The 20573-nt window shown below is 42.7% G+C and overlaps 1 protein-coding gene across 2 annotated transcripts in view; it reads right to left on the bottom strand.

The window, feature by feature from the left end:
- Positions 1–1406: 1406 nt before the first annotated feature.
- Positions 1407–20573, bottom strand: part of mib2 (mindbomb E3 ubiquitin protein ligase 2) — a 40452-nt gene continuing 21285 nt past the window's right edge. Inside the window, exons 4-19 of one of the 2 annotated variants that reach the window (XM_034536630.1) lie at positions 20017–20123; positions 18504–18698; positions 17922–18064; positions 17419–17526; positions 17195–17299; positions 16392–16554; positions 15632–15765; positions 14727–14875; positions 14028–14184; positions 13230–13384; positions 7693–7819; positions 7315–7575; positions 5417–5595; positions 5019–5212; positions 4665–4730; positions 1407–4123 (exon numbers count right to left, since the gene is read on the bottom strand). In XM_034536630.1, coding sequence (XP_034392521.1) covers positions 3882–4123; positions 4665–4730; positions 5019–5212; positions 5417–5595; positions 7315–7575; positions 7693–7819; positions 13230–13384; positions 14028–14184; positions 14727–14875; positions 15632–15765; positions 16392–16554; positions 17195–17299; positions 17419–17526; positions 17922–18064; positions 18504–18698; positions 20017–20123 — 2485 coding nt within the window. In that variant the 3' untranslated portion in view covers positions 1407–3881. The remainder of the gene's footprint in view (positions 4124–4664; positions 4731–5018; positions 5213–5416; positions 5596–7314; positions 7576–7692; positions 7820–13229; positions 13385–14027; positions 14185–14726; positions 14876–15631; positions 15766–16391; positions 16555–17194; positions 17300–17418; positions 17527–17921; positions 18065–18503; positions 18699–20016; positions 20124–20573) is intronic. The other variant, XM_034536631.1, reaches the window with a different exon arrangement.

The raw sequence follows: 20573 nt of genomic DNA, 5'->3' as shown, positions 1-20573 counted from the left end.
TGACTTATGAAGTGGTATCAATCTCCTCATGTGACTCTCACAACACATTCCCCTAAATGTTGAAAAGTTTCAACTTAAATATTTCCTTCAACATGCCATTCTTTGTGAATCCTCTACTACGTAAACCCTCTGCTTGTCAGTTGAAGGAGTGTATTGAACAAAAGCCGGTTGGTGTTGGTGTGGATGATGCGCCTGTGAGGAGAGCAAAGAGAAGAGAGGAGAGCAGCACTCATGAGGCTCAGGGAGCAGATGTGTAAGCAAGTGGGCCCCCTGGAGGATCCTCTGGGAGCCGGATGTTCAGGAAATAATATCCATTACTTTGATTTTCACATTATGCACCACTAGATGGTGATCTCATCACATCCTGTCCACACGAGCTCTGCTGCTCTGACACAACTGAGGTGGGCAGTCCTTACCCGTTTTAGAAAAGATGGGGTTTTAGGGGGTAGTTGTATTAGAATGAACTTTCATCAAAAACAGTATTAAAAAAAACAGTAAAGAAGAAACAGTTGCAAACAACATCACAAGGACATTTGACAGAAAATTACAAATTATATATAAATATGTTAAAAATGTCATTATTATACTTTGAAATCTTTGTAATGACGGGAAAACAAGTAAACTTTAAGAACAAACGAAATACGTGTTTCCTTATATATAAGTTTTGGGGCATAAACCATTACTAATCATTTTTAATTTAATTTTCTTGAAGTGTAAAGTGTGAATATATTCCATGATATACACCATGTCAAATATAATAACTAATTTCACTCCAAATTGATTTGAAATAATTCAGCGTGTGGAAAATGAATTAAATTTGTAATTATTCAATGAAAATGATTGACATACACTTCAAACTGCAGTAGTATGTCAAAATTTCCTTTTTTAAAAATGTTTTTGACTTGAACGATAACCGTTATGTAAAACTAACCGTAACAAACTGTACAGACATGTTGCCTTCACTGCCAATGCATATCTACGTCATATGCCAAAGCCCTCTGAGCCTAAGACCATTAGGACTAAGGAGTGGCACACAGCGGCATTCAGCTGGAGTAGCATCTGCGCCATTGTGCGATATGAAAATATTAATACTTCTGTTGCACGTCCAATTAAATAAAAGCATTACGCAGTTGAAAATATTGCAATTACATTGCTTGAGATACGCAAGATGCTTATAGTATACTTACTTGTTAACTTACAACGCTGAAGTGTAAAATTAAAAACATGACCGTTGTATTATTGATCTATATTGGGACTACATTTTCAGTGAACGGTGCATCAAATGACACAAAAATGACTAAACTGCCTTGCTGGACAACGCTAAATTAAACTACTTGTTGTCTGCACTTCAAAACCTCCTGGGAAAAAAAGTAATAATCAAAAGAAAGAAATCACTAGAATCCATCTCAAGTCCTTATAAAACAGTTCCATATTTATTGCAAAATATTTTTGTACTGAATACAACTGAAAAAACATCAACAGAGGAGGAATGGACAGTAAGGCCAACATCAGAACTCCAAGAGCTGAACTGCACAAACACCAATAGTAACATTTGCTGCTTTGTGTTTTTATACATGAATTGTTTTCCCACCCTCAGAGAGACCTCCTCAAGGGGAGAAAAAGAAAGAAAAAGAAAGAACTCAAACATCTTCCCCTTTGTTTTCTAAAACATTATTGCCTTTGCCTCGAGACCCACCGACTTGGGACACCAATGGACAATCCTTAAAAAGGTTGTGTACTCCCGTAAGAAACGTGTCTCTTGGATATATAGATATATATATATATATATATATATATATATATATAGATATATATATATAAAGAGAGAGAGATCTCAATATGGGACTGATAATGTTTTGGAAGTGAGCGTTGCGTGACTCTTAATGAGAACACGAGGAGGTTCAGAGCACACCAGCTGAAGTTAGGAGGCCAACGCCAGGAACTGAGTGTGCAGAGACAACACTTCTGATTTACAACTAAATTAAATATCAAAGTTTGCTTTTAGTTCACGTCACACTGCTGGAATAATTGAACCCTCGCTTTGAGCTCGGAGGGGGTTTAGCAGAGTGCGTCTAATAGCTAAATGTGGGCGTGCATGCCCATGCACATCCTCATGCGATTTGGCACAGATGTAGAAGTTCTTTCTTCAAATTAAAACTCATGTCTCAGTCTCTCCAGCTGCTTCTTACGTCTTTTTTCTTTTTTTCTTTACACAAAAAAAAAAAAGCGAGACAGGATACATTTTTCTTCCCCGACATTCAAATGTACATCTTAAACATTGGCTCTCCCAGAATTTGGGATCTAATGAAGACAAAAAAAAAAAATTCCGTCTCTGGAAGTTTATTATAAAAAATAAAATAAAAAAAAAATTTAAATTAAATAATTAAAATAGATAGTATTTTTTTTTTTTTTTCATATGCGTAAGCCCTTCAAGAAAACACACCGACACTTTAAAAAGGATGAAGATGATATACAATCCAGAACTCCACCGGAGAGGGGGGGGGGGGGGAGGAGAAGAGAGAGAGGGGGGAGGAGAGAGAGGGTGATTCCATTGGAAAGGCAGACGTGGAACTAGAGGCGCAACACGTTACGTTTTTGCCGATCTTACAATGCATCTGGTGGATGAATAACAAAACATGAGTATTCACTGCCCGTCGGGGTCCTTACACCAGTCAGGTGACACAGACTGGGACACCAACAAGCTGACTGGGATGCTTCAAGGACATTGTTTTGAGTCGTTTTTGGAGGAAAATGACAGAAACTCTTCTAGAAACATTCATTTCACTAATGACCGTGAAACTTTGGAGGGTTGACAAAGTGAATTTTGAGTCACTAGTGCACACTGTGTGTGTGTGTGTGTGTGTGTGTGTCTGTGTCTGTGTGTCTGTGTCTGTGTGTGTGTGGGGACGGGACTATGCTAGTGCTTTCAATGATTTGATACCCTGAGTAGAGGACATAGGCTTGGGGTGAAGTTCAGTAGAAACAAAAACATTTTTGCCAAGCAAACATCAACCAAAAACATTTTTAAAAAAAGGACATTACTAAGTAACACCACCTTTCACACATAAATAAAAACCTGTACTGATCGCTACATTAAAAACCACAAATGTAATCCGAGAGAAATAATACAACGACGACAAATCACCCATGATAACACAGTCATTTTCAGCTTTACAATATGCATATATTCATGCATATATATAGTGTGCATTTCCCCTTGCATACAGGCGAGTGGTTGGGGACTATATAGAGAGCCTTTAGTTATACCAACTCCCTCTGCAGAGACTAACACAGATTATTAAGAGATCGGTACAAATGAGAGCAAACATAATTCACAGGACAGGCTGAAGGGCGAGAAGACGGGGACTGATTCAAGCGCAGCCTTGTAAACAGAGGAGGCCGGACAGCCAGAGAGGATGATGGGTAACAGACATCCACTTAAAGCAGCAAAGATGGGACAGATTACAGGAGGTGGAGGCTGGGCGGGAGCGGGGGAAAAAGACGAGGTGGGGACCTTTTTTTTCCCTCACGGTTTACCTATCGAAGTACTCGCATCTTTGCCTCGCCTGCTTCCCGCCGGGCTCAGTGCTCCTGACACCGGAAATTACGTTCAAGTTATCGACATGTTCCTGCCTGCCTGCGCTGCTCGAGAGGGAAACTAGTCAAAATGTAACAAACAGTGGACTCTCAGCGATGTAACACAGCGTCTTATGGTAAAGCAACCGATGGGCTGAGCCAGTGTTCAATGGGGGGAGACGGATGAGCAGGTGTGAGTCACTGGGTCTTCGAAGGTCACAGCTGCCCCCTCCCAGCCCACTCTTCTTTCCAGCCCCCGTCGGACATCCTCTTTGGGTTGTTAAGAGCTGAGAGGACAGAGGAGCTCAGACGAATAACTGGATGCGCTCACGGATGGTCTGCCGGCAGATCGGGCAGGTCTTGAGCGCGGCGCTGCAGTCGATGCAGGAGGCGTGTCCGCACTGGAAGACCAGCTTGATGTGGTTGTCGATGCAGATGGGGCAGGTGATGCGCTCCTCCATCTGGCGGTAGCGAGACTGCAGCTGCTCCAGCAGGTTGTGCTGCTCCGAGTTCTCCGTGCCGGGGCTGCAGTCCACCTCTGTTTGGTCTGTGGAGGCGGGAGGAGTGGGTTATCGTTTCCTGATGTAATACAATTATGAACGCTATGAAAGCTATCCTACTGTTTCACCGTGCGACTGGTTAAAAAAAAAAATAAAGCTTAATACTACAGCAGCTGACAATGGATATAGCATTATAGAGCGAGATCAGACTAGTGATAATACAGACAGATGTTCTAAGTCCTCTTCTCTGGGATGTCCACACCCAAAATGCACTTAAAAAATTATTAATGAAATTCAAATAAATATGAAAATCAGTCGTAACACTAAAGGAAGAATTTATACGTGGTAAAACATTATTTAAATGAACAATACATGTAGATAATAAATTACAATATTTAAAAAAGTTTGCTTCATTCAAAATATTAAAAAACAATTCCAGAAATAAAAGCTGTTTAGTCACCGTTACAAGGAATTCTTTTGTCCCAAACATGAGTTTACGTAAAGACATTTCTTCGTCTAAAAATGTTCCATTATATAATTCTCGTGTCAACATGTCCCAGACAACAAGAACTAAAGGATTCTTCTTACCGTGTCTAATTTTCTTGGTGATTGTGACTTGGCATTTGATGCATTTCTTCATTCGATGGGCGCACTCTGTTTAGACAAGAAGCACGTCAGCAAGGAGACACAGAAACAAAATGCACCTACAGTAGAAAGGATTTACATTATTTAACATCCAATATGGAAAGTGAAGCAAACAGTATTCTGAGATTGTTTTGTTTATTGTTTTGTTTATGTGAAAAGAAGGCCATTCTCTATGTTTTTCTCTTGACACACAAAACCCACAATCTGCCTATTGACGACAGTGTGGCCCTTTGCTGCCGTTGGCTTCCTCGCCAACGACGGCCATCAAAGAGTCCGTGAACTCCAGTCTCCACCCACCTTCACAGGCCACGCTGTGCTGGCAGGGGCAGAAGAGAACCAGCAGAGCCAGCTCGGAGCAGATGAGGCATTCGCTGGGCCCCGGTGGCGCGGGAAGAACCAGGTTGGTCATGGTGTTTGGCGTGGTGTGGACCCGCCGCAGGCTGGCACTGCTCAGGCCCTGCCCACATGTGATGGCCTGCAGACGCTGCAACCTGACGCCACACACACACACACAGCTGTTACGCACAAAACCTAAAGTGCAGTTTTTTTAATCTGCTGATTTCTCTTCATCTTTAAATGTATAGGTAATCTGCATGTAATGAATGTGGACATAAAAAAAAACTACTCTTTGATTTAACAATCCAACATATTTAGTGACACTACCCAAAGGCATTGTGAATGTTATAGGCACATACCTGTGTTTCTCAGAGAAGCTCTTGATGAGCTGCAGCATGGCGCTGTCCGCCACCAGGTCCAGGGGACTCTTTCCCTTGTGGTTGGCGTAGTTGACGTCGGCCCCTTCCTGCGCGAGAAAACAAGCGATGGCTGAGCCAACGCTCAGCTCGGTGTTCCCTAGAAGACCCGAAGCGCTCAGCTGGCGACGGTGAAGAAGAGAGGACGGAAAAGAAAGAGGAAGAGAGAATAAGTCACAGACGGGATTTTGAGGCGGACCTCTACGAGCTACTCTTGATAAGGCTACGGACTGATCTTGTGGAAATGGTAGGAGTTGAGAATACTTTGAAACACTTTTGTGTCAGGGACACGGCTAATGGTGACCAACAAACAAAAGAAAAAAGGAAAATGGTAGTAAAACCAGTGCAATCCAGCTAAGGCTGATTCATAAGCCCACATCTAATCAGAACTGAAGAACTCCCCCATCAAATAATCTGCTGACAGTAGCCAAAACAACCCTGAGCACTAAAGTCTAGCCAGCTTCATGGTGTGGGTGCATTTTTGTGTGTTTGTGTGTGTGTGTGTGCGTGCTCCTGCACACATATGCATGAACGTGTGTGTGTGTGTGTGTGTGTGTGTGTGTGTGTGTGCGTATGCGTGTGCATTGGCTTGGCAAGTGCCCAGGCTGTTGAGTGGAGCTGCAGTGTTTGCGGTCATGTAGACTGAAAAGGACATTCTTCATTGGCGCAGTGATAACACCAACTAATGTAGCAGTCGTATAACAAAGGAGCGGCACAAAGCAAGGTCTCTCCATGAGGAGCACTAAACTAGTTCTTGTGAGTAAATTGCTCTCAGACTTGCAATGCAGGTTTTTTAAAATTGAACTATGGGTTAAATTAAGTGATGAAACCATTGAGAATCATCTCCCAACTTTTAGGAATGGCATGGTGCGTTTACGGCGTCCTCCAAAATTCATCTCAGACATCTTAACTAGAGCTCCGTCTTCAGGCCCTCTTCACTTCGCAACCCTTCCTCTTTCCCTTCATTTACACCATCGTTCTCGGCCTCTGGCCACAGCACTCGCTGTTATCACAGCACCAATAGATTAAGAAGTCAAAGAGGAGGTACTCTTTATTTCTAAGAAAATTAAAATCTTCAATGTTGAGACTTTAAACAACTGAAATCAATGTGGTTATTAAGATGGTTCTCCAGTTTATTTTTTGTGATTTTCTCCGGAAAGCAACACGTGCTTGGAGTTGCGTATAGTATCCCTTTGTGCACTCCTATCTGATGACTTCTCTCCTCAGTTGACCCCCGTCTCGCACCCTGTTTACACAATAAAGCAAGGTCCTTTCTCCTCAGTCAACCTTCACCTTTAAGTAATCCCACCCCCACTCCCTTTCCCTCCTCTTACCCATTCATCCCTCAATTCCCTGGTAAAGCCAACTAACCCCTTTATCCTAAATCAACCGCTCAGACTACAAACAAATACTGTTACATCCTTTCCCTTTGTTTTTGTTTACCATTCCCTCTCTGCTCCAATATTAAGTCTGCTCTCAGCCCTTAAGTCTTTATTTACCCTGCTTTGAGTCCGTCTGTATCTTCTTAAGACTGCATTAATCCTTCTTTCCCTCCTTTAGTCCTAATCTAACCCCCGTTTTAGTGTCTATTTACCCCTCATTCAGTCTATATTTACACCTCTTTGAATGTTTTGGGTACTCTTCCTTTGGTTCTTTGTTTGTCGCGTGTGTCTTCTGTTTATATTATATTATACACTCACCAGTTTACACTCTCTCCGTATGTGCAGTCACCCCAAACCCTGGCAAACCATTACTGATTTGAGGACATTTGGTTTTCTGAATCCCACTCTAGTTGCTCCCCTTGGAATAAATAAGAATACTTTGACCCCGTCGGTTCTCACCCTGCAGAAGAGCGATGTGGAGGAGCAACCTTCGCTGCTCTCCTCGGTGCTGCTGGTTCCCACGGCGGGGCTGAGCATAACGTTGGCCAGCTGCGGGCGGAGGAGGGCCACGTGCATGGCCGTGTCCCCGTCTTCGTCCTCCATGTTGACGTCGGCGCCCTCGGACACCAGCAGCTGCACCAGGTCGGTGTGGCCCTGTGTGACCGCCAGCTGCAGCGGCGTCTGGTTCCGGTTGTTGCGGATGTTGATCTCGCAGCGGCCCTGCAGGAGAGGAGGTATGAGTGGTATGTGCAAAAACAACGGTGGGGTGCAACTCCTGTATTCATCAGCAGTAAAGAAAGACGAAAGGGCGACGACGCACTCCCGTCTCCAGCTCACCTCCTTGACGAGGATCTCGGCGACGTCCCGGTGGTTGTTGAGGGAGGCCAGATGCAGCGCAGAGAAGCCGTCCTCCTTCTTAACGTCCACCAGCTGCCGCGCTCTGGCCAGGATCTTCTCCGTCGCCCTGCCGCCACGACAAACAACACAAAACTCAAATCAGGCAGAGTGCACAGCGCTCTTCAAGGCTCCCAGCTTAGCTTAAGAAGAGTAATATCCGTAATAGTGGCCCTAGTGCTTTTTAGTGAATCATCTCTCACTTAAAAAAAATTGCAGGCTGCTGAATGTTACGGTTAACAGGAAGAACTACCGTGTGCCAAAATATTTGGGTATTATATTCAAACATGAATATTCTGATTAAATGTGATATCCATAAAGATCCATAAAAGATGTGCAAAACGCCACTTTCATACACGCATGTTGATTGAAGCTTCGTAGTCCCTACATCAGACACGGTGACAACACCACTGCAGACTGTATGGATCTCTCAGAATATGAAGCTGGCATCATTCTGTATCATTTACAGCAGCTTTTGGACGGAGACGTAGCTGTTGGAGCGCTGTTAACGAGCCGATAGACACCCAGGCAGCCGGTTCTCAATAAACACAGCCGACTGGCCTCCTGATGTCCAGCTAGCCCTTTCTTTAATACTCCCCTTCTCTAAGTGTTCAACGTAAATTGTTCCTTAGAGCTTTAAATGATAGTCGATAGCCATCATCCTCAAAGCTCGTCCTCATCACATCCTGTGTGTCATTATGTGGACGGAATATCACGATCAACACATCACTGCTCACGCAACCGACGGCATTGAACGCGTTCAAGGTTTAAAAAAAACTGAAACTTTGGCGCCCATCTAGTTTTGTCAGATAGCAGCATGTCATCTTTAATGTGAGGCGTTCTCTGGAGGATGACACCGCATTCAGTGACGTCGGACTAATACAACTTCTTCTTTGTGATTCACGCAGCGGGCTGATGCTGCAGTGTGAGTCGTCCCCTGCTCTTTAGCCGAGTCCGCTTTATGACGTGTGAAATTGACGCCGATGGCCTCAGTGAGCACCCGGGACGCTGGCGGGCCACCATGGAAGCGTTGGCGTGACCCAACCTTTTCCTTAATGGACGCTGGGCTCTCTCCCTCTAATGAGGCTCGGATTTCACTGTTTGGAAAAACTGGTGTTGCTGATGTTGACAGATTGTTGTTGTTTTTCAGATCAGAATGAAGCAGACTGACGGCCAACACAAAGTGATGCTCATTGCTTTCAGCTCAACGTTCACGGTTTGACTCATGTTATGACTCAGACAGACAGACAGCTCCTTATTATCCCTCATTCATAAAGAACACAACGAGAGGATGTTAATACATTGCTCAGTAACCAGCGGAACATCAATAACCAGAGTAACCGATAACGTATACAAGCTTCTTCATATCCAATCCAGCAATAAAAAGTTAATTATAAAACAAAAATACAATGCAAATACATACAATATGTATTCCTACTTAGATATAGTTTTGACATTAGTCTCTGTCCCAGTTTTAAAGTGTTCCTATTGTTTTTTTACTTGTACCTTCTATGAAATGTACTTCAGAACTATAGTTGCTTCATTCTGCATGTTCAAAAGTGACTGTTTCTCCTCTCTACCATGACAGCGAGCTAGACAGATTTCTCGTCTCATTCATGTGTCAATATTCATGAAAATTCCTTCTATATCCTTCTATTTCTATGTGACTTTTATTCTTAGTTTTAGGGCAAGTTACAAGAAAATCTTAAAAATCTCTCAACCTGAAACTGCTTTTAATATTCAGCGACTAACAAAGCAAAAGCACAATCAATTAAAACACTGCTGTTTTGTGACTCAAAGGATCCTTTCTGAAGATTGACTTTCGTCCTTCTACAACCTTAGACACACAACATTAGACTGAATGGCAGATGCAGTGAAACTAATTGAATTCAACTCTCGTCTATTGGTGCATCCAGATTGTGTCATCATCTCTAGATTACACTGCATAAATGCTCCCAGTGATGTACGGGGAACATGAGAAACGGCAGTTTTTATGCATCTTTAATTATGATAACTGACAAATTACACATTACAATGTTTATAGGCTCATTAGCAGCAGACTGCTGATACACTTCAAACGCACTGCTGAGGGGCCTGTACGCTGAGAAGACCGGCTGCTTGGTTACATGTGGGGGGGGGGGGGGGGAGATTGTGTTGGAGGTCATTTGTACCTGCAATGCAGCTCATTGACAGAGTGAAACATCATTCCCGCATTAGAGTCTTCTCCACAGCACCTTCGAGTAGATAAAGAGCCTGAAGTAGTCAGACGTGTCCGTTGTGTCCCCTTCACGCCCACTACGCCTCTTTACTGCCTTATTTCCATAATCGTTAACTCCTGTGTGTTCATGAATATTCAGACCTGAGGCAGTTTTGCACAAACATGCCTTCACACACAACAGCCAGAGGGCATCTCGGGCCCGCTTAGTAACGTTGTTTTTGGAGACTTTGTTTTTGCGTTTTTAAAAATGTACCATGACGAGTCCTGCTGCTTTTACTTTGGAGGTGACAAAAGAAATACTAAATGTTATGTGACATATATCCAGTGTGTGTGTGTGTCAGACAGTTTAAGTCAAAAGGCACAATGTAACGCCGGAAATAAAGTACATAACAACAAAGAAATGAGTTAAGTAAAAACAGACCAACCACCCACTTGCCTCTTCTGTCAAGCTGAAGTCTCCAGAGGAAATCTGGCTGCTTGCCTTTTTTCTTTTCTTTCCCAGGACTGTTTGTGAACTTGCCCTCAAGCCCTCTTTTTCCATTTCCTCACAATAAATAAATACGCTAATAAACAAAAGCACTCATCTATCCGTCACAAAAACACAACAAAAAAAAGGAGCCAGAGATGCTCACAGGAACTCAAAACAGTGCTGCATTAAACAAACAAACACAAATCTACTTTTATAGATAATCTATACTTTCAAAGCGCAGGATGGTAAGTCTACACTCATCAACTGACCAATTTACTCCACAAAGAGTATTCTCATGTTGAATTGGAGACAGACCCTCAATCTAACGCATGTTTGTAGTTCCAGAACAAACCAGGAAAACGTACAACAAACACACGCCACCTGTGCTGTATGAATGTACTGCAGGCCTGCTGATGATAGACGATTGAACTGGTGAACCAAGCCAAGCCTGAACACTGTAAATCCTGTGTCTCTCCTCTTGGTGCAGCGGCTTATGTCAAGCTAAATGAATGCTTGGGAGAGCAGCCTAAACTCACAGCACTGCACATATGACACTTGCCAGAACAGATTGGACATTTATTAAAGGACTGTCTACAGCGGCTTCCACTGCCGTTCCCTTTCCTCTCTCACTTTCTGTTACTTTACTGCTTGTTTTCTGTTGTTGTTGTTTTGTGTCTCTGTTGACATTTGTTCACATACTGCAGTGATGTACAGGATTGTCCTGAGATCAGATTTTTAGTCGGATCATTCTCAAGGTGTGTACAATGTGAGCTTGGAGCGGGCTGAGTTGCTGGAGAGATGGAGAAATGTGGGTCACAGAAAAATGGATTGACTTACGGTTATTTGTAATAATAATAGATGGTGGAGAGTCTGCAGGCAAATAACCAAGCTTTGGTGATCTACTCACAGCCGGAAAATTAGCCGTTGCTAATGATAATAACAGGGCTCCCACTCTTTGGAATAAACCTTCAGACGATATTATCCAACAAAGTGCATAAAGTACACTTTAAAAATCTCTAATTGAAACATTGAAGGGTGGACATTTATGGTGATGCTGGTGTTTTTCATTCCTACTTCCTTTCTTTACTCTTTTAAAAAAAACAACTAAAAAAACAGGAACAGTTTTCCATTGAAAATAGCCATAAATAAAAATTCAAAAAATAATGAAATAATTTTACAGTTTACAAATTAACTCCGGTCAGCTGCAGTAATGCATGCACTCGATCTATGCAGTGCAATGTAAACAGTCTGAATACCATATGAGAGAACACACTGCTCAACTGTTGAGGTTAGTTTGAGTCATGGGATAACAAAAAAAAAGCAGTATAAATTACATAATTTGTAGATTTAGATTTTAAATGCTGCTGCTTGGATAACTTCTTTTGGCTTGCTCTCTTCTCTCTACATCTTTAGGCTTTGTGGGCTGTGTGGGATGCAACACGGACAGAGGAGGACACTGGCACACCAAAAAACAAAGACGCTAGAATTATTTGTGTTTGAGGGATGAAACCTTATCATTGTGAGAACGTTCAGTTATGTGTGGCGTTTCTGTCTGCCTGGTCAGTGCGACATCAAGGCTCCGCTTGTGATTAAGCACCTCCGGTGTTAACGAGCCAAGAGACAAAAAACAAACAGCCAGGAGACAATGGCGCCTTTGTGACATGTGTCAGTGAGGCAGCCTTGATGTTTGCACCTCCGTGTAGAGTAGTGAGCTGATCTTTCACCAGCTGTCTACTGGTGTCATTTTATGAAATATTGCTCAAATATAAGCGCGTTTCCCTTCACGCTCTCTGTGACACAGCAGTGACACAACCTCTGGCCAAGTCCTGAGCAGGTCTTTCCTGGGAAAACTGATCTGGTACACTGTTCAGTTTGTTTGGATCTTTTTTTTCTCTTTTCTTTTGTCCAATCATGAATCCCTGTTTCTGCATTGCTGAAACATGACTACACAGAATGCAGTGTGGGACAAATTCGGAGGACAAGTCGATGTGGAGGGAACCAGGGTTCAAAAGTAAATGTTGCATTTTTGCCTGATATCGACTGGCAGCCTGCTGACAGCAGCAGAAGCTGTGTGGGAGATGAGCTCTCTATCTGTAACAGATAGTGTTGAGAGTTGAACTGCGAGTCCTCATTTGAACACGCAGGAGAGATTCCCACACACACGCCCAGAAGCCCTCATTTCCCAGGCTTTCAAACTACCAAGACACTGAGAACAAGTGAGCAGACTGAAAAGAACAGGCACCACACTCCACAAGGACTGGATTTCTTTCCCCCACGCATATTAGAGACACATACCTTTAACAAGCGGTTAGATTTATCTGGTGCATATATGCTTGATGGCAAGCTCGATTTGGGGAGTAGACACCCAGAAAATATGATTTACATTAGTCCATACTGATGGACTAACAAGCTCATATAATAGGAGATTTGTGTGGTAAAAAATATGTGGGAAATAACACTGATGATTCTGGTTCTCACTGAACCCGTTAAAAAAATATATTAAAATACGACCACTCCAAACTTGTGCTGATCTGTTCCTCCTTTTGCCAATTATTAAGCATTATCTAGTTATAAGTCTTATGGGACCACCAAGGAGAAGGTTAGAGCCATTACAAAAAGATTTAATAAGATGCACTTCCACTAATCCTGCTAGAAGACAACTATATTGAAGTGCCTGGGTAAAAAATAGCTAACAAAACAAATGTTATACTGAATATTATGTCAATATTATAATGTTGCACCTGGGTCCCGACTGGGTCCTTGCACAAAGTTTCAGACGTGCTCTCTACTCACAGTTTGTTTCCTTTGAGGGCAGCATGGTGCAGCAGGTTGAAGCCTCGGTGGTTCTGCTGTGTGAAGTCAATGTTGGGCACCAAGACCACGATCTCGATGATATTTCGGAAATCTTTAGCAATGGCGTCATGGAGCGGCGTGTCCCCATATGAATCCTGATTGGGTGAGAAACATTTTTTTGTTGGCATTTAACTTTTTATAGATTTTCCATTAAACCCACCATACAGTTGTTTGAAGCATATTTTGGTAATCAAAGTGTATACAGGCACAGCACAGTTGCATTATTCAAAAGATTAAGGTACCCTACTAGTTTTCTTTGTACTAAAATACTTTGTTGCAATCCTGAAATCTAGACTGTGTATGCTCATTCTGTGTCTACATTAATGTGATGATGCAGTAGTCCATTCGGTTTATACATGGCACAAAGTAGCAGCCGCACCACTCAAGCAGAAAAAGAATGTTTCGTCATTCGGCGCCTTAGACAGTCTGGAAAATGCCTTAAAGGAGGCACTAAACTGCATTAATGAGGATGAGGGATGAAAAGAAGCAGGGTCACAGTCAAACACCATAAATGTTTGTTTTTGTGCGTGGTTCCATCTGCATAGCATCTGTATATCAAAGGACTGACACGGTCAGAGAAGCTCACTCAATGGTTGACCACTGGCTACTAAGTAATATATATATATATATATATATATATATATATATATATATTAGAATTAGAATAAAAACAGACAAAAATCGTCACTGCGGTTTGTAATCAGGAGGTACAGTATGAGGTATGCTCGCCCCTCTCACCTGGAGATTGACATCAGCTGAATGTTCGGTCAGCACTCGCACCACGTCGGTGAAGCCCTTGTTGACGGCAATGTGGAGCGCCGTGCACATGGAGTTGTTCAGGAGGTTGACATTTGCCCCTTTGCTCAATAGCAGCCGTGTGATATCTGCCTGATTACTAAACCGGAAGACATCAACAGAAAAAGCCACATACGCAGATTAATCCCCACTGTCATCCACTTGAGTTTAGTGATTCTACATGTCTGAACAGTGTTTTCCATAAAGTCAATTTAAACCAGGACATCAAATCTCAAAGGCTTGTTCTGAAAAACCTACAGGGAGCTGCACAAAGCTCAAGTCACAAATATCCTTCTTTTTTTTTTTAAACCCTGCCATTTTGTTTGCATGGTGTACCACTGCTGCAAGACAACGTTATTTGTTGGCTCGAAAGCAAGTGTAGATTCCTGAAGAGACTTACTGAGCACGTGTTAATGTGACGAGAGGAGGAGATATAGCGGACTGATTAGGGCAGCACTTAATGCTGTCACTTCTGTGAATGGATTATCACATTACAAGGAAAGATAGGCAGGAGCTCTACTGTACATGTGTCAGTCCCCTTTCTGTGTGTGTGTGTGTGTGTGTGTGTGTGTGTGTGTGTGTGTGTGTGTGTGTGTATTGCACATTAGTCAATTGCGTGCAGGAAAATAAGTGTGTCCTCACCCAAAGGCAGTGTAGTGCAATGCTGTGTCTCCATCTTCATCCTTGACTTCGATGGAGCTGTTGGCCTGCAGCAGGGCCTTCACCACCTCCATGTGGCCTTGGTGAGCAGCAACCTGCAGTGCAGTCTTGCCCTGGTTCTTTATATCCACCTGCCAGGAACGCAACCGTGGTGGGAGATTTATTCGAGGCGACGACAGCCAAGACACTAACAGAGCTGAACATAGACTGGCAGGAAATAATCTGATCATGAGCGGAAACCCCGTTCGTCAGACACTCGATACGTAATCCTAATAAGTCATGTAGTCTTCGCCAGGTAGAAATGTAGTTGTGTAGAACTAAACAAAACAAGGACTTTACAAATGTACTTTTATTAAATTAAATCCTCACTCATTTTTAAAAACAAAATATCTCAGACAACATTATATAATGTCATAAATCAAATGGAAAGACAATTATAAAGTGTGTTGTAAACCCGCAGTAGGTCAAAGCGAAGTATTAAGTACATAATGTGTAAACGTACCTAAATACTTTGTACTGACCCAAGTTAGCGCGATTCATATTAACCAAACAAGCCAAGAAAATTATGAGAATTATGAAAATGTGATCAATTACCAACAGACCAATTATTATTAGATCTCATATTTGACTATCGATGTCTTTTCTCACATTTCTTTCTCTTCATTATACATGTATGTATGTATGTATGTATGTATGTATGTATATATATATATATATATATATATATATATATATATATATAGTTTTTAGAGATATTGTGAGAGAATCTGAACAGTCGCTTCAGACTGACAAATGTGTGTACAGTGAGCCCAGTCCTGGTGTCCTGGTGGAAAGAGCTTTTGGAACGGGCAGTGGACTGCAGCAAAGAGGAGGAGTGCTGCACTAACCTTGTCAGGATACTTCAGCACCAACTCCCGCACTTTGTTGGCACTGCCGTGTGCTGCCTCAATGACCAGCCGGCTGGGATTGTCCTGCTCTGTGGACTGAGACAGCAGCTTCTCCAACACGGAGATGACAGTACCTGAACAGAGACACAGGCAGATGGAAAGCAGGGTATAGGGAGAAGGAAAAGGTTGTGAAAAGGGGACAAACGAGACAGACAAAAAAGGTATAATTAATCTTCATCGGTCCAATATGAACAAAATCAGAAATGGTGGCAGAAACCTTTCCAGAGAGCTAAAATAGCAGACACATGGGTTAATGTGTTTGTCAAAGCATACACACACACGTTCACAAACACCCACATCCCTCTGTTGTCAAGCTGCAATCCGCTGAGGAACACATGCACAGAACAGATTTAGTCGTGATTAGGAGTCTGCTGGGAAACCTCTGACATGCTGACAAACGTCTGCTGTGCTGCCAAAGCCTCTCGCTGTCAACATGCAGGATCATGCACATGCAATGGAGCAAAGAACATTTCAAGAAGTGACGACCCCCCCCCCCACCCCCCCACCACACACACACACACAGCTGAAAAAAAACAAAGAATGGCCGAGACTGTGCGCATGAATTCCACAGTTGCAGCCTGTACGTGAAAGCATGCTTGGATGGAGACAGCTGCAATGAGGGCACGGGAGAATGGATGAATGCACGCAGAAGGTAAGGCTGGAGCTGGAGTTAGAGGTGGGCCCCCTCGTCTCGGCTTACTTCCAGATTCGTTGGGGTTCTCGGCTGTCATGAGGTTGGCGTCCACCTCCAAGGTCTGGCCCGAGAGGCACGCTGGGTTGAACGTCCATGTCTGGCCTGCGAACGCCACCCGTAGGTCGCCATCCGCATATACTTTCAACACCTTCCCGGCCTGGCCGAGCACCTAGGAGAGCAATAGTAAGTAAGGTGGATGTGGCATGGCTCGGTGAGAAAAGACCTTTTAGAAGTAAAAAATAAAACAAGGGAGAAGGTTGACATGGACAATTAAATAAACAAAAAGAGCAAGAAAAATGAATCCAGCAGGAACTATTCATGGTTTTAGAAAAGGACCAATTTCTGTGCTTCTCAGTAAATGGCCCGGCCGCATTCAAGGAAGCGGATCTAAACTTGATTACACCCTGATGCGAACCTCAATTAAACAGAATACAGAGGTGAGACAAAATAATTGATTTGCAAGTCTCAACTCGTAGCTATGAAAACAAGTTGTATTTCGAGAGTCTCGATTGAGACTCAAGTTATCATGCACCCCTCATCAGATTTAAGGCCATTTAAAAAAATAAAATAAAAACTCTACCTTCTATTAACAGTTAGTATAATTAATAAATATAGTATATAATAATAAACCATCGGATTATCGATCCCAGGCAAAATGTTTACGTCCAAATTATGTCAGGGCTCAAAGTTGAGGTACAACTCTTTCTGATTTTCGCGTGTGACTCGAGTTCACATTAACCACGCCATGAAACACCATGAAGAGTTAGTACTATCAGGCTACTATCTATTATCAGGCTAAATGAGCATACAGGAGCCATGCTGTCTGTCCACTCTCCATGGCCAGCCTGCAGTCTCTTCACACTCTCGATGTCCTCCAATACTTTTACTAGTTCGCCAACTCCAAAAGTGTTCACCTAGTGAAAAGAAAGAGGGACAAACTTACTACGCTTTTAATCCAAAACACACTCCTGTTTAAAACTGAAGTTCTGAACCACGTCAGATCCCACTGTAAGATCCCCTGGTTCTTCAGTACCTTGGTGAGAGCCCCAGGATGGAAAGTCCAGCGGATGTTGTTGCTGTACTGGACTCTGACGTCTCCTCGGTCAGTGATTCTATGTACGGTCCCGATCCGGCAAATGTACTGCAGACACAAAGAACTTGTTTCACCCAGGGTCTCCCTCTGCACGGCTGTGACCTTAATGTTCCCTTTGGCAGCTGTGATTAGAAAATTAGATGCCGTTTCCTTTCACTCTGTTGCACGCTAACATCCATCTGAGCCACTTATATAAATAATCTGGAAGCAAGGCTCAAGAGGGACGTGTGTTTTGACTACGAGGGCATGTTTGTCCAAAACATAAAGAGTACATACTATGCGCAAAGTACAAAGAGTTCATTGTAACTTCTTGGAAAAAAAACAAGTGCACTTTGTACTTCTACATTATCGACAAAGTCTGCAGTGAGTTACGTAAAGCACTCTATTGTTGATAAGTTTTGGAATTGTGTGATTTGTCTGCCTGGCAGAAGGGACTTTAATACCTCAGCCATTTTGGGGTTCCACCCTCCGTGGCCCTCCTGCATCTGTCGCAGGATCTCCATTTCCAAGAGACATTTGACCTTGTCGCCCTGCTGGAAGGAGTGGCCCTCAGCACTTTCCTGGCGTTGCAGCTCTGCATGCTCTCCTTGAAGGACAGGTGTTACGTTGGAGACTTGCGTCAGGGATTTATTTGACTTTTTTCAAAGCCACATTCAAAGCTATGTTTTCCAAAGACATGTATATTTACAGCTTTTTCAATGTTCTACAATGTCACAACAAACCATTACAATAATACAGTAAACATGAACTGACACCAAATATGTTTTTGATTAAGCAGTTCTTAGGTGGAGGGCAGCTCCACTTATCAGTAATACATGACTAGTATATATATATATATATATATATATATATATATATATATATATATATATATATATATATATATATATATATATATATATATATATATATATATATATATATATATATATATATATATCTGTCAAATATGCCGCTTCACTCCTAATGTTGCAGTATGATCCCTTAAACAACCGAGTAAGCACACTTAGGAACAGGAGCCTTACCAAGCTTTGGTAGGTGGTCTTTGTAATAGAAGCCTCCTTGGCCGTCAGACACATATTTGAGGTCAACCTTGCCCTTGTGGCCCATTCGGTAGACATTGGTGGTGCCATTGGACCATGTGACACTGGCCACGCTGCGACCCGACTCTGTGTCCCAGCCACGAATGTCCACTACCTTCCCAACCTTACCCTCCCCGCCTACACACACAGAGAAATGCACACATACGAACACACACAAATATGCAAGAAACAATAAAGCGTCACTGTGTGTGGGAGGAGTGGGGGAGATAAAAAGGCAGTGGAATAAAATGCATCCCATTAAAGAAAGGAAAAGTCGTTAGATACAGATTGGAGCTCGGTGTGTTTTGAACAGGGAAGAAAAAATTAAATGTGTGAACAACAGAGTGCACATGTAATCATCCGTGGTCAAATTGAGAACATGAGACAGATGAGATGACAGACACAGGTGTGCAAGAAACATTTTCCCTGGAGAGACATAAACTGAGTGTCAGCCACTTCCATTTTGTAGAGCGAGCTCAATCCAATCCAAAAACAATTGCCCATCTTGATTACAACACAAAAATTATCAAAGTGAAGAATAAGAATCACCATTAAACAATACCATTTCACAAGATGGTCTCAGATCTATAGATCATGTTTGATGATGTAAGAAAACTCATGTTTAGTCCACACCAGCGAGACCACGCGGTGGGCTGGGGGTTTCTGAGCATGCTCAGAGCTTCCTGTATGTGCTTTCCGCGTACACCATTTAGGCCTGCTGAGTGACTTAATCGAACCCCAGGGCGTTGATTTTAAAAAGACACCAAAAGTAAATGTTGACTCATTCGCTCTAGCCCAGAAAAGGGAGCGTTGCTATTCTCAGAGACGACGATGACCCGAGATCAGGAAACATGAAAGACATATTAGCATTCCCCTTTTCCCCCTAAAAGGAACATTCAAGGGCTTTAATTTAACCCACTTGATTTCCACTATTATTTCATCCATTTCAAACACCAGGCTGCCTAGATCTGGACAAGAGCAATTCTTTTTTCTAATCAGCAACAATTGTTTTGTCACATAATGTAAAACGGCAGGACGTTAGTGGAAGCCACAAAAACACAATCTCCATTTACTGCTTTCTCAACACTTGCATCATACACTATATTTTTAAGTGAAGGGGCTTCTCAGTTTATGCCACTACACAGGGCTGGAAAAGAGAAAAACAAAGAAGATAAATGTTACGGAACGAGGACTTTGTACAGACACACATCTGTGGAACAGACTCGGATGAGTCACTAGCAATATAAATGCACGCAGACACACACTGACAGGACATTTTGTGGGTTAAAGAAACGTGAGGTTAGGATGTTATTATGTGTTGTGGTGGGTGAAACACTTTGAAGAGGTACGGCTCCATGCTCAAGAAGGTAGGGGGCCTGCTGAGTCGGCAGCACCAAGTTAGCGGTTAGAAACAGTCCCCACCCCCCCAATCCCACACTTCCCACGCACCACTCACCGTCTTGGTTGCCCCAATCCCAGTCAGGTCCACGAACCACTTTAACCCCCTGGAAGATTCCTTTGAGGATGATCCGTGGGAGGTTCTGCCTCGGTGCCAAGCTCACTCTGTGATAAGAGCATGGAGACACAGCTGAACAAACTACGGACCATCCAAGACAACGTTAATGCTTCATGTGAACTTAATATCAAACTTGGTCCAAGTGTGCATATTAAAAACCCAATGAAACATGTAACCGCTTTGAATCTGTGACGAGCCTCGGCGGACACATGCACCAAAAGTCAGTATCAAAGTTTCTCTGAGCAAATACATTTCATTCTTTTAAGTTATTGGGGTTCAAACATGAGTCGGCCATAGACCGATTAATCGATTAATAATTGCAAGCTTATGAAATGCAAATCAAAAAGCATCCTTGAGGACCAATGGACACGATGCAACATTTTGAAAAAAAGGCTGTAGTGAGATTTCAATGACAGGTGAGCTCAAAGTCCATTAAGAGACGGATAGATCAAAATTCAACAGATTCATTCTGTATAATTTACAGGCTTTATCATTTC

Source organism: Cyclopterus lumpus, chromosome 7, assembly GCF_009769545.1.
Source record: "Cyclopterus lumpus isolate fCycLum1 chromosome 7, fCycLum1.pri, whole genome shotgun sequence".
Classification (NCBI taxonomy): domain Eukaryota; kingdom Metazoa; phylum Chordata; class Actinopteri; order Perciformes; family Cyclopteridae; genus Cyclopterus; species Cyclopterus lumpus.
The sequence above is the reverse complement of the archived record's forward strand: the minus strand, read 5'-3'. Positions and strand labels throughout refer to the sequence as shown.